Source organism: Ascaphus truei, chromosome 2 (assembly GCF_040206685.1).
Source record: "Ascaphus truei isolate aAscTru1 chromosome 2, aAscTru1.hap1, whole genome shotgun sequence".
Taxonomy (NCBI): Eukaryota; Metazoa; Chordata; class Amphibia; order Anura; family Ascaphidae; genus Ascaphus; species Ascaphus truei.
In genome coordinates this window covers 334,524,003-334,541,728 of record NC_134484.1, presented here as the reverse complement: position 1 = coordinate 334,541,728, position 17,726 = coordinate 334,524,003, and the positions used below count along the sequence as shown (strand labels likewise).

Genomic DNA, 17,726 nt, shown 5'->3' with positions numbered 1-17,726 from the left:
TTAACATGTCCGTGTCATGATTTATTTAACAAAAATAAAGCCAAAATAGAGAAGCTATGTGTGAAAAACCAAGTACACCCTTACTGCTTTCATAGGAATTAAGATGCTAAATAGCAGACAGGTGCTACTAATCAAATGCTACTAATCAAATGCCCTTGATTAATTGATCATCAGAAAGTGTGACCACCTCTATAAAAGCCGAAGTTTTAGCAGTTTGCTAGTCTGGAGCATTCAGGTGTGTGTTAACACAATGTCAAAGAGGAAATACATCAGCAATGATCTTAGAGAAGCAATTGTTGCTGCCCATCAATCTAGGAAGAGTTATATGTCCATTTACAAACAGTTTAAAGTCCATCATTCTACAGTGAGAAAGATTATTCAAAAGTTGAAAACATTCAAGACAATTGCCAATCTTCCCCGGAGTGGACGTCCTAGCAAATTCACCCCAAGGTCAGATTGTGCAATGCTCAGAGAAATTGCAAAAAAAAAACCAAGAGTTACATCTCAAACTCTACAGGCCCTAGTTAGCATGTTAAATGTTCATGACAGTACAATTAGAAAAAGACTGAACACGCATGATTTGTTTGGAAGGGTTGGCAGGAGAAAGCCTCTTCTCTCTAAAAAGAACATGGCAGCATGGCTTAGGTTTGTAAAGTTGCATCTGAACAAACCACAAGACTTCTGGAACAATGTCCTTTGGACAGATGAGACCAAAATGGAGATGTTTGGCCATAATGCACAGTGCCACATTTGGCGAAAACCAAACACAGCATATCAGCACAAACACCTCATACCAACTGTCAAGCACGGTGGTGGAGGGGTGATGATTTGGGCTTGTTTTTCAGCCACAGGACCTGGGAACCTTGCAGTCATTGAGTCCACCATGAACTCCTCTGTATACCAAAGTATTCTAGAGTCAACTGTGAGGCAATCTGTGTGACAGCTAAAGCTTGGCTGAAATTGGGTCATGCAACAGGACAATGATTCCATGCACACCAGCAAATCTACAACAGAATGGCTGAAAAAGAAAAGAATCAAGGTGTTATAATGGCCCAGTCAAAGTCCAGACCTCAACTCGATTGAAATGCTGTGGCTGGACCTTAAGAGAGCTGTGCATAAACATATGTCCACAAACCTCAATGAACTGAAGCAACGTTGTAAAGAAGAGTGGGACAAAATTCGTCCACAACGATGTGAGAGACTGATAAAGTCATACAGAAAACGATTACTTCAAGTTATTGCTGCTAAAGGTGGTTCTACAAGCTATTAAATCATAAGGTATACTTAGTTTTTCACACATGGCTTCTCCCTTTTGGCGTTATTTTTGTTAAATAAATCATGACACGTTGTAATATGTCATGTGTTGTTATTCATCTGAGGTTGTATTTACCTAATTTTAAGACCTGCTAAGGAACAGATGATTGTTATTATGTCCTGATATGTAAAACCATAGAATTCAAAGAGGGTGTACTTTCTTTTTCACACAACTGTATATATCGGGTGGGGGAGAATAAAATGTATAATCCCTTTTGTTTTTTGTTCTTCATACGCAAAATGTCTTCCAGTGTAAAATCTTTTATCAATTTCTTAAAATGTTTTGCTTTGCTGAAAACCTCACTCGCTATCTTATACCGTGGAGATGAAGAGCTGTCCAAATCGGGGTTACGAGTCATATTGAAATCACCCCCAAGTATTACATCATCCGATTGGGATCCCCCAATTTCTTCTAAAATTGATTTCAGAAAATCAATTTGTTGATCGTTCGGAGCATATATATTAACTAAGGTTAATCTAACCCCCCACAGAAGACATCTCACCAAAATAAATCTACATTCTTTATCCCTTTTAATTTCTTCTGTTTGTAATGGGATGTCATGCTTTAACAAAATAGCTACTCCTCTTTTCTTTTTGGTAAACGAAGAAGAGTAAGCCAAGCGGTAAGTACCCCGAAAAGTGTTACAGGGGTCCTGGGTGTTAAATTGTTTTCCTGGAGAAATAGAATATCTGCCTGCATTTTTTTAAATTCTCTCAAAGCTAGTCTCCTTTTTTTATTTTAATTTAGTCCCTTTACATTTAAAGAGAGTACTTTAATGGGGAGTTGGGCAGTCATGGTTTACCAAATTAAACTCGCTATGCAGATATTGTGAGATATAAAATAGAGTGTGGGTGCGGTGCCCTGACGTTATTACATGGACTTGAGAACATACTACGACCTGCTATGGTAGAGGGAAGACGCATCTTCCTCGGTGATCTGTGGTGGTACTGGGGAGGGAACACATTGGGGAGGGAAAAAAGTTTAGGGGAACAGACACAAAAAACTACAACACAGAGTGTATGGGGGGATGGATCAAATATCCATCCTAAAACCTGTTTACTGAAGGTCCGTGTGTGGACCAAAATAAAGGGCTAAAAATGCCCAAATGAGGGGGTGAGGCACAAGCCTCGAGCCTTCCGGAGCACTCCGAACTCCGCTGAAGGACTCATGCTTATCATTACCTCCAAACCTCTTAACCTCCAAACTCAAACCCCTTTCATGGTAACCACAATAAAAAATATATATAACTGGGAGTATAGCATAAAACCTAAAATTGGAACATTTCAAACCACAGTAATTTTAACAAAAACATTGAGGCTGAGAGAAAATCGTCTGTTTCTTAAATGTCGTAGTCTCTGCCTAGGTCTAAAGGGGCCCAGGGGTTCCTCAAGAATGTCAAACCTCGCCGGGGAGAAAAGTTCACCACGGATCATATATTTTGAGCCGCCATCCTCCTCCTCCGGACGTTCCGGGGCAGCCAAAGCAAAAAAAAAAAAAAAAACCTTAACCCAGTCAGGTCAGGAGAGCGAAGTCAGGGGTTTCTGAACAGGCCTTGCTTTCACTCCACTGAGAAGCTTCTGGTGGTCTCTTGTGCTTCGGGGAAGGTTTGCGGTTTTGCCGACTCCTGGTCGTTTACACCCAGGGCTTCTAGGAAATTCTCCGCCTCTTATGGAAATCTTAACGAGAATTGCTTCCCATCTTTGTTCGCAACTAAATTAAATGGAAAGTCCCATCTGTAGCGGATCTCGTTATCTCTAAGAACTGCTGTGACTGGAAGGAGGCCTCTCATTCTTTAGATTGTTGATCTAGAAATGTCTTGTAAGATCTGGATCTTGGAACCTTCAAAATGCACAAATTCTTGGTACCTACAGCCTCTCGTTATTTTCTCCTTAGTGGTATGATAGTGAAGTTTAACTATTACATCCCTGCATCTCCGAGGATCCATGAATTTTGGACCCAAGGCTCGGTGTGCTCTGTCCATATGTAGATCACTTGATAAAAGCGATGAGTCTATTTGGGTAAACAAGTTCATCAGATGTGGTTGTAACTCACCCGGTTCAACTGTTTCGGGGATACTTCTGACTCTGATATTTTGCCTCATTTCCCGGTTTTCCAGATCATCAATTCATTCAGGTTCCTGATCTCGTCGTTAAGTCAGAACAATTCTTACTCCATTGAGCCCTGACTCTGCAGAGATTCTTCTAGTTTGTTTTCCAGCTGTATTGTTTGTTCTGTCACAGAAGGCAAACCTGCTTTAAATTCAGCCACAGCCATGTCCAGAGTCACTTGAAACACCCCGTGCAGCTCTTTAAATAAGTCTTTTAGGGCTTTTGGGGCGATTTGAGCATTTTCTTCTGTTTCTTGTTCTTCTTCTTTATCTTTAAAATTTCCTTTTTGTTGTTGCAGTTCCTCCTGTGCGCGCGAGCCTGCACGGGCGCCATCTTGGGTGTCGGGAACCGGAGAGGTAGCCTTTTGAAGGTAACAGGAGACAGAGGGGGTCGCTGGCTTACAGTCTTTCCTGGACAGAGGCATCCTCTGAGGTTCTGCCGACAGGGGAAGATATTTTGGGTATTTCGCTGCAGTTTTCAGTGCTAATTAGTCCGCGGTCTTGGCGAGCTCACAGAGGTGTATCAAAGAGTTCCCATCCTCCTCGACGCTGCGTGCGCACCCCCCAACCCAAGCCTTGTTTAGAGGAAACAGACCTCTATACCAACAACTCTATAAGAGGAAAACAAGGAGGCGGAAGGGTGGACTTTTTTTTGCGACAGGGAGAAATAGACTTTCCAGGAACAACAGAAACAGAGGGGACCACAGAAACAAACAAGACAACTGAGGTAATTAACCTCTCTCATAAAACACCTAGCCCAGAACATATTTGTCTGCTCTCTAAAGGACTATCCTTCTGTCCGACGAGCCGCATTGACATCTTTGAATGTGTTAAAGATTTAAATTTGTTCTATCGAAAACACAGTCTACATACATTTTTTAAGAGACGTAGACAGTGGCAGAACAGGAATACCCACTTGGAAGACTTAAATGCCCAAGAATGCAACAATGTTGAGATTCTTGACAGTTTAGCTGAAGAAAGTTTAAGACCTCCAGTGTAGGGACCTTTCACTAATCTGAAAAACAAATCGTCATGTGTACCTCCTATAGAATCAAGTATCAATGTGGACGTATTTTCCAAATTATAACTAAGGATATTATGAAATTATCAGTTAAGAAAGGAAAACAGAATCTTACTTTTGCTGAAAGAATGGCCATGAAGGCTTTAGAAAAAGATAATACAATAATCATAAAACCACTTGACTAGGGCGGGAACATTGTCGTCTTAGACCAAAATGACTATGTGACTGAACGTAGACGTCTATTATCGGATGATAAATGTTATGCTAGTCTGAAAAGTGAGCCGACAATGAAATTTCTTAGGGAACTAACAAAAATATTAAAAGAGGGTTTGGAGTCAAAATTTATTTAAAAAACGAGCATGAATGTATGCTAATAAAAACACCAAATACAGCAACATTCTACCACCTACCTAAAATCCATAAGGGGGTGAGCCCACCTCCAGTAAGACCCATTGTTTGCGGAATTGAAAATATTACATCTAACATCTGTGGCTATTTTGATTGCTTTTTGCGTCTGTTTGTGGATACCCTTCCATCATACGTCTGGGACACAAAAGATGTACTACTTAAACTGGAAGATATAACATTAGATCAAGGAACACTTTTGGTAGGGTTAGATGTTGAAGGGCTATATTCTAGTATCCCACATACTTATGCTGTTGCCCCCTTTTTTTGAGAGCTAGAGGTGAAGAATCCAAACCCATAGTGAATTTTTCCTTAAACTCTTGGATTATACTCTGACCCACAACTACTTCCTTTTTAACCATCAGCTTTTCCATTAAGTACAGGGTACTGCAATGGGGACCACATGTGCTCCCACCTATGCTAATTTATATCTGGGCTGGTGGAAGGAGATGGTGGTCTTCACAGAGACACAGGAAAGATTTACAGGGCATGTAGATATCTGAGTCAGGTATATTGATTATGTACTGTTGCTATGGAATGGTACTGAGGAACATCTTAAAGATTTCATTACAGTTTTGAATGCTAATCAGCACAACTTGAAATTGACATTCCAAGTTAATAAGACAAAAATCGAGTTCTTGGACATCACTATATCCAAAATATCAGAAGGGCGTTTGGAGACTAGTATTTACAGGAAACCCACTTCAACTAATACTCTTTTGATGGCTAACAGCCAGCATCCAAAAATATAACGAATAACATACCAACAGGACAATTCCTAAGACAAAGGCGGAATTGTTCATCAACAACAGAGTTGAAAAAGCAATCAGCAGACATGAGTTCCAGATTATGTGCACGAGGCTACAGCAACAAGATATTTAAAAAGCCTACTAAAGGGCATTAACATCGCAAAGATCGAGTTTACTCTCTAAAAATAGCATTAAACAAACAGATGAAACTATTAGATTCATTAACATCTATAATAGTCAGTGGCAGGAGACTAAGAACATCCTTCATAAACACTGGTATGTCCTACTTGAGGATGTGATCTACGAAACATCTTACAGGATACTCCGAGTACTGGTTGTAGGAGAAGCAAAAAAATCAAAGATAGGCTTGTAAATAGTCATTTCCAAACTACACCATTGAAAACTTGGCTGGGTGAAAAAACCACAGGGGTTTTACCAACGTACCAGGTGTAAAGCCTGTCAATGTATGAGGGTCACTAAGACATTCTGTAATTCATTAAATACAACATCATTTAAAATTTCATAAATTGTTTGACATATGGTGTGAACTATCTCATGCCATGCGACTGTGGAAAAATGTATGTTGGGAAGACACAGACAGCTCAAGACATGAGTACTTGAGCACATTGGAAATGTCAGGAACGCTGTAGACCCTCCGATAGCGAGGCACATGATTGAATTCCACAACGGGAATAATAAAGTGATGCACTTTGTAGGAATTGAACATGTACCACGTTGCCCACGAGGTGGCAACTGGGATAAACCACTGCACCAAAGAGAATGTTGTTGGATCTTCCAGCTTCAAACACCGTCGCCTCAGGTTCTACATGAGGGATTTATATATTATTCATTCCTCTAGTGACACTAATGAACACATTTTATTGAACTAAGGGATCCAAACATGAACTCATTGGGATTTGTTTTGGCCATTTGTGCAGATCTAATATGCTAGCACACACTCCAACATTTAAGTATATTAATATGTATATTTTATGTTAGGGTACAATTGGGGATCCAGGTATACAGTATTATAATATGACTAAGATCTATATTGACCATTTGGGGCAGATCACCTTAATGGATCACATGTTTTTCTGACAGTATTCCATACCTACTTGACAGATACATGATCTTCCCTTTTCTGGTATTGACTAATAAGATACCTGTGGTTAATGTTCACATTTTCCCATAGATACTAATTGCATATAGACCTCTAAAATATTTATCTATCTATGCATCAGAGGTAACCATTTAGTATGTATTATATGTGGATACATATCTTTTAGAGAGGGGATTATCATAAGTCTCTGCTAACATTGCCATTTGTGTGTCTTCATAAATATTATGTGACTCATCGATTTGTTATACCTTGTCTAACACTACATGTAACACATGTACTATTAATACATACTATTTCTGGCAGAGTGCCATATTTACATACAGTACATTGTGTGAGTGCTACAGTAACTACTGTCTGAGTACAGCCTGTATACATGGTACAACATCTATTTAGAGTTACCTCATGTGCGGATTCTTTGTATTTTTGACTATTAATGTTACTATTAACTGTTTATACTATTACATATACATTTGAGGATAGATTTACCATTTGGGACAGATTTTCTACTCACTACTTCACTATGGGGAATTTTTAATACTATTTTTAACTATTATTGTGATTAGATATTGATGTAAATAAAGTTTTATTATTTTGCTCTATATTACTGATCCCTAATTGGTTATTAGACTGACCAACAGAAGGTACTAACTGATGGGCCACTGTTGTCACAATATTCATTACAGTGCACATTTTGTGGGGAATCTTTTGATCCCTATTGGATCGTATCTGTGATCCTTAAATTTAAGTACACATATCCCGTTAAACATACCTAACATGTATGCTGTTACACTAGATATACTGTATGTATTGGAGAAGTACTGTAGTATACCCGTGGTTTAGACAATGGCCTGTAATGTGAGACACCTTCAAATTCCACTTTCCGGTGAGTGTGCTTATGGTCAGATTACTTTATTTACCTGTGCCGAATTTACTACAATTAGATTGTAATTACTTATGACGAAATATTGTTCCATTTTGAACACCACACTGTGGAATTGCTGTGTCAAATAGAGCAGTGGTTTCTTACCACTGATCCCCAGACAAGACTCAATTACTCTGTCAGAACCTCCCCCTTGACACCCTTATTTCAGGTGTTGGGAATTCTTCTGATTTTATAGTATGCCACAAAAGATAGCAGGCTACCGTAAAAAAAAAAAACCTGATGATGGATAGGTCCAAAGAATTGGTTAGGGAGGGTCTTCATGTGTTTGTAGTTGTATTGACAAGACTCATATTTGTGTTTAGGCAAACTTTGGAAGAAGAATGTGTGAGAGTTGGGGAAGAGTTATCAAGAATTTCTTTATACTCACTAGTAAACTCGTGATCTAGCAGCTTTTAAGGTGGTGAACCCTCTTCGAATCCCCATAGAATTTAACTGTGACCTTGGGCAAATTACTTTATTTTCTTTCTACAGGGCATGGACTGAGAACCCACGTGCACATTGCTGCAAATAAAAACATATACCATTATTATCATCATGTTTTAAAAAAATTTGGTTGGGAACTACTGCCGTTATGTAATGTTTCATTATTTCAGTGAATTCACATATCTTACTATGAAAAAATATTCTTATAATTACTCACCAATAATAATACTGGGTATACAAAATCATCATACTATGAAAAGAACAGTCACAGCTGGCTGGGGCTTCCTCTGCATGCTGAAATTTTTTGATTCTTTCTAATGCATTCATAAAAGAAACGGAACATATTAACCATATTAAATTTATTTGTTCCCATACATGGAATAAATTGGTAAACAGCAGTTTCATTTCAAAGCATTTTTCAACACATAAGGGCAATGGCATGACTTGCTATATATAGTCTGTGGTGTGGTTTGTAAAATAAGAAGAAACATGAAACCTAGTGATTTCTACATAAGTAATATGGCTTAAATGTTTTGCATTGTACTGGTTTCAATGGATCCTATTTCGATTAGTTTCCAGCACTGTTGTGACCGTACCAAGTAATAAATAAAGACATAATACAGACATCAGCTGATCTTACAATTCAAGGCTTGTAAAGAAGTAGCATAAAGTTAAAGATGGTGCTATTCCTAGACACATTCCTTACAGACATCAATATTTGGCATCTTCATGTTTCTTTTTAACTCTAAAAGGGATTTAAATTAGTAATTAGATAAAATCCCAATGAAATGGGACTTGTGCTTCAAAATATACGAATAGGGTGAATATTAAAAAACGTGTATTTTAAAAAAATAATGTGAGCAGATTAAGTGAGAGATTTTTAAGATTTCTTATTATAACTAAGTTTTGTTTTCTGAATCCTAAGGCTGCAACTTCCAAGGAAACCTCTACAACAGCTCTATGAAATGGCAAGACTCCTCCCAGCCCTGCATCACTCAACAGTGTCAGGTAAGGTTCGAGAGGGTGAAGCCATTACCTTCCAGACACCTGAATGAGATACCTTCTCTAAAGGCTTCTACAGAAGCCAAAAAATGTCAACACACTCTGTTTACTTTGAAAGGAAACTCAGTTGGAATGCCTGAATATCTGGCGCAGTATTCTGTTGGGTTCACCTCAATCGGATCTTGCCCTAGAAATTTTGCCAGGGGGAAAATTAACTTATTTTCCTGTCCAGCCGTTTATGTTCTATACAACGATGTGTATGACCTGAAAAAAAAAAAGTTTATTTAAATTTTTTTATTTGGAATGGTTTTAAATTCTGGACAGTATTCTGTGCTTGGTGTTTTTCATATGCTGACAGGTTTTTTTTCTAGAACTAGTTCATTTTTTGATGCTAGTTATACAGATATGCAGGTTAAAAGTAAAACTTGGGTTCAGTGTGCATTAAATTAAAACAATATCTGCCAAGGACATTTGCACTGCCTGGCTCATTAATGGGCCTCATTGTTAAAACAAGAAGATTAATTACCAGAGTCTTTACTAGTGACAGCTGGACTAGGTATTGGCTGATGATATAATGAAATCACTTTAAGTTTTGAATGAATATAATACCAGTACATCTTGTTTTTCTGCAATTTTTTCTGCAACAGCCACAACTTTCTTCCAGCATAATAATGCTGTGGCCAGAAGAGCCTGCAACACATTGCACAGGGGTTAAAATACTGGGGAACATCAAATCAGGATTTATTTGTAACATTTTCTCGGGAAAAATTGTGTGTTTCCTCTAAGTATGGCTGAAAGTTATACTGTATACTGCATGTACTGTATGCATGTGTGTACTGTGCATATGTATATATGTGTGTGTGTCTATATATATATACATATATATACTCTTGCAACCATCAAAACACTGCATTTAATTAAAGCCAGGGTCCCATGGTGGACCACAGAACTGAACTCATGCCAGTGTCATAAATTACAATGGGAGATCTGAATGAGGAATTAGTGTAAATCTGATTTAGGCCGCGCTTATAGTGTGCTTATAGATGACGTCACCCGTTGCCGTCGCAGCTAGCGAAAGTTGTATTTCGCTTTCCGGCGATGTCACGGGCGACCAGGTCTTTGATTGGTTCAGAGGCTGTCACATGTGGCGACAGCCTCTGAAAAATCAAATTTGACCGGCTTCAGAAATTTGCGCCGCCAGCGACGCTCCCACATTTGTTTTGCCGCAACGTCGCATCGCCGGCCTATAAGCGCAGCCTAAGTCCCCCTCAGTGATAAAGTAAACAGATTTATACCCAATCCCACCTAGCTAAAATAGGGTGCAGAATAAGGGTAAAGCAGAGATAAGAGAAGGACAGAGCACCTCCAATATTTAAAATATTTTAAAAGTATTTGTAGGATACATAGGTATCCATCACCTAGTTTTATCCTATTAAACATACCACTGTCATATGGTCCTATACTGGGTGGCATGTTTAACATCTTTGATGTACAGTAAAACCACAGAGCATAGCCTGTCAGGACTCTACACTGCAGAATACACTAGCAGTTAAGGTGTTAAAGCAGCAACCCCCAAACCCCAAATTAATGCATTAATTGGGGGGTCCTACCGATTTGATCATTGATTCCCTGACCTCTGGCGGACCCCTTGTTGCAAGTAAAATAGACTTTAATATTTTTATAATGGCTTTGTATTGGCTGCCAAAGCAAGCTGGACTCCGTGGCCATTTTGTGTCCACTGGGAAAAGTATTCTTGCCCGGTGCCAGCATCTAGGGAACCCGTGGTATTGCAGAACACGATCCCTTCATGTCAGAGACCCACAGGAGAGTGGGAAGGAGAAAGAAGGTGTCCTGCTCACTGCACACAATATCACAAAGAAAGGATCTAAAATGCTCCCAAATGTAAGTTTATAAACAAAAGTTACCATAACAAAATGTTTTACCAAAGATTATAGTAGTTAAAAACTAAGGCATCAATCACCAACATTTAAACCCTTAAGCATTTAAGTTGCCAATTGAGCAGTCTTCATTATTTAAAAACAGTGAGCTGAGGCTCTTACATTAACTATCCAAATAGGAAAAAAAGCTGTTGAAAGAGGACATCAAATGGTTGATCACTTGCTACTTTTAAAGAATTCAGGAAATAGACATACTACAGGGATTTTAACCCAAAACCCAGTAGGGTCGCTATATTAATATTGACATAAATTGACGCTGAGAGGCATTTTCATCATCCATTTTTTTTTGCGTTAATATATCACCCTCCGATATTACCCACTCCATTGGTCAAGTAGCAAAGTACAGTAGGGAGCGTCAATAGAAATAATTAACCAAAGCATATATTATAGAATGTCTTCTTATTCCTATAATTTATTCCTCTTTACCTTGTGTCAAAAACGATGAGATTAGAATAGTCTATCTGGCTAAGAATTTGCTTCAAATGTTAGAAACATCATCAGCAAACGGGCTACTATATTTGAAACAGAAAATATTGCAGTGAATTAAAGCAAACTTTTCTGTGCTCTGATGCATGGACCATAAACCGTATACTTACTGCCACTCAAGACTCAGCTGCGTAAAACTAGTAGTTCAGGAAATTATAATGTGCAGGCATATCAGGAAATAAATCACAGATAAAAGACTCCACTCAGCAGAAAGATACAATGTTATCTCCCTTTTAAGCTGTCTCCTGCCAATGGGGAGAGGGAGGAGGAGGTTTGGTGTCTGGCCATTTTACATTAAAATTGAAGGCGTGTAGAGTAGATTATTCATGAGTGCTGATAAACTGTAATCTCTTTGCTGAGTCACAACACAAATGTTACTACCCCTAAAAAAAAAAAAGGCACGTCGGCTATTTATAAATTTATTTCATATAGTGCTTTTATTACAATTACAGTGTATTATTCAGCATTTAAGATTTTTACAGACACAGGGCCTTATTCAGAGAGGGTTGATAAAAAAAAATCGCCAGGGAATTTAAAATGACTGTTTTTTGGGCGTTGCTATCACGGTATTCAGAAAGTCTCGATTACCAGTGATAGCAAAATTCCCAAAACGGGCGAGTTGCTGCCAGTGAGAGCATCAACCCTCTGAAAAGGCCTAAACCGGCGATTCATTTTCTGCTGCAGAGAGAGCTGCTCTGAGAGAGCCGCCTCTCCCAGCTGAAATGTCGCCCGAAAATTATTTATTTAAATATAGATTTCTTTAATAGTGTAGAGGTGCAGGGGGTCTCCAGAGCTGAACCACGTTGTTTTTATGTCCGGGGACCCCCTGCTTCTCGAGATACAGGCACCTTTATGGGGTGTCGGTATCTCCTATGCAAGGAAATGTCCCGGTCACGTGACGCGGGACATTTCAATACAGAGGGATACCGGCACCCCATAAAGGTGCCTGTATCTCGGGAAGCAGGGGGTCCCCGGACATAAAAACAACGTGGTTCAGCTCCGGAGACCCCCTGCACCTCTACACTATTAAAGAAATTTATATTAATAAATATGTAAAAAAACATCAATACACGCCCCCCCCTCCGCCCAAACCCATACCGTACAGTAATGGGCAAAATAACTATTATCCAGATATGGATATTAGATTATTTGCCCATTATTAAACACTGCATTAGCATACATAAATAAAGTAAATAAATAAAGTTATATTTACCACAACAGCAGGTCCCTCTGTGCTCCGTTGCCAGAAAGCATACATACAAAATAAATACATTCTAATGGCCCCTAACCCCTTAATCACCTTAGCGGTTACTAACCGCTATAGTCATTAAGGGGTTAACCCACCCTGACCTGATACCAACCCGGGAGGCCTAAGCACCCACCCTGACTGACTATACCCACCCTATATCCATTGGAGTAGTATAGTGGTACATCATACCCATATAATAATAATATGGGCATGATAAGCCTCTATAGCACTCAATGGGCACCCTAATGACAATAAATTAATACACAAGACACACAGTAATAAAACGTAACTAAACTCCAAAAAATCACACGTCACTAAATAAAAACAGTAGCCAGCTAATCCAATCAATAGAAGCAATTACAACATCAAGAATTCATTAATTCAACCATTACCCAATCAAACCAATTAATTCCTAAACCAACTCAAAATGATTAGTAACACTAACCAATCTAAACAATGAATTACTCCAACATTAAGGAATGTAACCATAAAAACTAAAAAAATTTTTTTAAACAATCTCTGAAGTAACCATAAAACATATTAGCTAACATAATATAACATTAAGTACAAGCGAACACCAATCGCAAACCTTTAATTACATTAAGCATGAAAAAACAAACAATGACATCCACATAATACATGAAATGCAAAAAAGCAACACCAATACCAAGCGAGAAATGCACCCCAAATATTGTCATAATAATGTATTAATCTGTACCCTAAAGAGGTACAGATTAATATATTATCAGTCAATGTGCCTCCCCCAAAAAATCAAAAAACACATCCAAAGATTAAACCTGTAAAAAGAAACATTTACAAACATTCAATATATTATTTACCATTAGAAGCGGTGGCCCTCCGACTCCCGGGGAAACAGGAAGCTCACGTACCTTGAAGGCCTCCAACAGCATCCGATGCCATCCGCCATGAAGATCCGGCTCAGGTACCCAGATCTTCTTTTTTCTTTCTTTAATCACCTTCTTCTATCTTCATCTGTCACCATTTCTTGTTCTTCTTTATCTTCTTTCTTCATCTGTCAATCCAAAATACCCCATGTTAAATCCCAGCTGATGCTGTCTCGTCGGCTTCTTGGGCTCAAATGAGGCGTCACTGCCTTAAATATGGCTTGTGACGTCACATTTACCCTCAAAATGGTTAACAGCCACTTGATTGGCTGTTAAAACCATGTTCCGACTCAAATTTTTTTTTTTTGCCGTGACGTCACTTAAAGGGAATGATGCCAGCCAAACAGAATGGCTGTGCTTCATTTGCCTTTAAGATGACGTCACGAAGCCGACGTCACGAAGCCGGCGTCAGATGGTATTTCAGCCAATCAGATCGTGTGAACAAATTCCACACTCTGATTGGCTGAACTGCCTTGTGACACAGCGGCCATCTTGGATTTAGTAACGTCATGTTAAAGGGAAATTAAGCACAGCCATTCTGATTGGCTGGCATCATTCCCTTTAACATGACGTCACTAAATCCAAGATGGCCGCTGTGTCACAAGGTAGTTCAGCCAATCAGAGTGTGGAATTTGTTCCCACGATCTGATTGGCTGAAATACCATCTGACGCCGGCTTCGTGACGTCATCTTAAAGGCAAATGAAGCACAGCCATTCTGATTGGCTGGCATCATTCCCTTTAAGTGACGTCACGGCAAAGAAAAAATTTAAGTCGGAACATGGTTTTAACAGCCAATCAGGTGGCTGTTAACCATTTTGAGGGTAAATGTGACGTCACAAGCCATATTTAAGGCCGTGACGCCTCATTTGAGCCCAAGAAGCCGACGAGACAGCATCGGCTGGGATTTAACATGGGGTATTTTGGATTGACAGATGAAGAAAGAAGATAAAGAAGAACAAGAAATGGTTACAGATGAAGATAGAAGAAGTTGATTAAAGAAAGAAAAAAGAAGATTGGGGTACCTGAGCTGGATCTTCATGGCATATGGCATCGGATGCTGTTGGAGGCCTTCAAGGTACGTGAGCTTCCTGTTTCCCTGGGAGTCGGAGGGCCACCGCTTCTAATGGTAAGTAATATATTCAATGTTTGTAAATGTCTCTTTTTACATGTTTAATCTTTGGATGTGTTTTTTGATTTTTTGGGGGAGGCACATTGACTGATAATATATTAATCGGTACCTCTTTAGGTAAAATAACTGACGACCTCCACGCTGCCAAAGACAGAGGTCATTACACTCTGCTCATATTACTCGACCTCTCTGCAGCATTCGACACCGTGGACCACCCTCTTCTCCTTCACATTCTCCATACTCTTGGTATTCGGAACAAAGCTCTATCCTGGATCTCCTCTTACCTCTCCCATCGTACCTTCAGTGTCTCTTTTGCTAACACCTCCTCCTCCTCTATTGATCTCTCTGTGGGGGTACCCCAGGGCTCTGTCCTGGGACCCCATCTCTTTTCTCTCTACACACTCTCTCTAGGTGACCTAATCACATCTTTTGGGTTTAAAAATCACCTCTATGCTGACGACACACAAATTTGCCTTTCAACCCCTGACCTTACACCTGCTATACAGACCAAAGTTTCTGAATGCCTCTCTGGAATATCATCCTGGATGGCCATCCGCCGACTGAAACTTAACATGGCAAAAACAGAGCTCCTTATACTACCTCCCAAACCTGGCCCTACTACATCCTTCCACATTGCTATTGGAAATACGATCATTCACCCAGTAGCCCAAGCACGCTGCCTAGGGGTCACACTTGAATCCTCTCTCTCATTCTCCTCTCATATTCAAAACGTTTCTAAAACTTGTCGCTTTTTCCTCCGCAATATCACAAAGATACGCCCTTTCCTCTGTTACTCAACTGCTAAAACTCTGACTCAGGCCCTCATTCTCTCACGTCTCGATTACTGCAACCTCCTGCTGTCCGGCCTTCCTACCTCTCACCTGTCTCCCCTACAATCTATCCTAAACACTGCTGCCAGAATCACTCTACTCTTTCCTAAATCTGTCTCAGCGTCTCCCCTGCTGAAATCCCTCTCCTGGCTTCCGATTAAATCGCGTATCTCACACTCAATTCTACTGCTCACTTTTAAAGCTTTACATTCTTCTGCCCCTCATTACATCTCAGCCCTAATTTCTCGCTATGCACCATCACGACTCTTGCGTTCTTCTCAAGGATGTCTTCTTTCTACCCCCTTTGTATCTAAAGCTCTCTCCCGCCTTAAACCTTTCTCACTTTCTGCCCCACACCTCTGGAATGCCCTTCCCCTCAATACCCGACTAGCCCCCTCGCTATCCACCTTTAAGACCCACCTTAAGACACATCTGCTTAAAGAAGCATATGAGTAGCACTGGATAATCATGGACACATGACACAAAGCTTGGCCCCCTGCAGACGCACTTACTAGTATTCCCTCCTACTGTCTCTGTACGTTCTCCCTACCTACCAATTAGATTGTAAGCTCCTCGGAGCAGGGACTCCTTCCTTAATGTTACTTTTACAGTATGTCTGAAGCACTTATTCCCATGATCTGTTATTTATATTTGTTATTTATATGACATGTATTACTACTGTGAAGCGCTATGTACATTTTATGGCGCTATACAAATAAATACATACATACATTATTATGACAATATTAGGGGGCATTTCTCGCTTGGTATTGGTGTTGCTTTTTTGAATTTCATGTATTATGTGGATGTCATTGTTTGTTTTTTCATGCTTAATGTAATTAAAGGTTTGCGATTTTTGTTCGTTTGTATTTAATGTTATATTATGTTAGCTAATGTGTTTTATGGTTAGTTCAGATATTGTTAGAATTTCTTTCTTTCTATTTAACTGTTTAAATTCATTAATGTTGTAGTAATTCATTGTTTAGATTGGTTACTGTTACTATTCATTTTTTTAGTTGGTTTCGGAATTAATTGTTTATATTGGTTAATGGTTTAATTAATTCATTGTTGATGTTGCTATTGCTTGTATTGATTGGATTAGCTGGCTACTGTTTGTATTTAGTGACGTGTGATTTTTTGGAATTTAGTTACATTTTATTACTGTGTGTCTTGTGTATTACTGTATTGTCATTAGGGTGCCCATTGAGTGCTATAGAGGCTTATCATGCCCATATTATTATTATATGGGTATGATGTACCACTATACTACTCAATGGGTATAGGGTGGGTATAGTCAGTCAGGGTGGGTGTTTAGGCCTCACGGGTGGGTGAAGGGGGTATTAGCCCTAAGGATGGAAGTTTAGACCTTGCAGGTGGGTAGCGGTTGGGATAACCCCTTTATTACCTTAGCGGTATTAACCGCTAAGGTAATGAAGGGGTTAACTCCCCCAGCAACCCCCCCGCAAGGCCTAAACAGCCACTAAGGGCCAAATTCCCCCTTCACCCAACCTCGCTAGCTATAGTATTGTATTGTATTGTATGTTTCTTACAGTAAGCCTGGCACGGGTGTTTAACCCCTTCATTGCCTTAGCGGTTAGCCGCTAAGGTAATTAAGTTGCTGTACATGCATGTTTCCTGCCTCGGATGCATGCCGGGGGGTCCGGAGCTGCTATTAATGGCTATCAGCTCCGGAGACCCCCGGCATCAATCGAGGCAGGAAAAGGGCCTGATTTTTTCTAAGTCCCGACACATCGCTGCTCATCGAGGCATTTCCCCACCAATTGACCAGAACATTTGTGGTGAATTGGATTTGGGGAGAAGATCGCCTTTTAGGGCTGCGATGGGCTGCGAAAGGCCGCGACAGCCGACTCGCGGGTCTCTGAATCACGCGAGTTTATCAACCATCCGAAAATGGTCGATAAGCAGCTGATCGCTGCTCAGTCAGCGAATTTCGGATAGCGATAAAATTTTGTGTCGATACAGGCCGTTATCGAGCACTTATCGAGGCTATCTGAATACGAGTATCCATTTTGGGTGATAAGTGCTCGATAAGGGCCTTATCGAGGCTTTCTGAATAAGGCCC

The 17,726-nt window shown here is 39.8% G+C and overlaps 1 protein-coding gene across 2 annotated transcripts in view; it reads left to right on the top strand.

The window, feature by feature from the left end:
- Nucleotides 1-17,726, top strand: part of BMPER (BMP binding endothelial regulator) — a 383,811-nt gene that overhangs the window by 128,140 nt on the left and 237,945 nt on the right. For both annotated transcript variants that reach the window (XM_075586672.1, XM_075586673.1), the window contains one exon: nt 9,009-9,091. In XM_075586672.1, the coding sequence (XP_075442787.1) occupies nt 9,009-9,091 (83 nt within the window). The remainder of the gene's footprint in view (nt 1-9,008; nt 9,092-17,726) is intronic.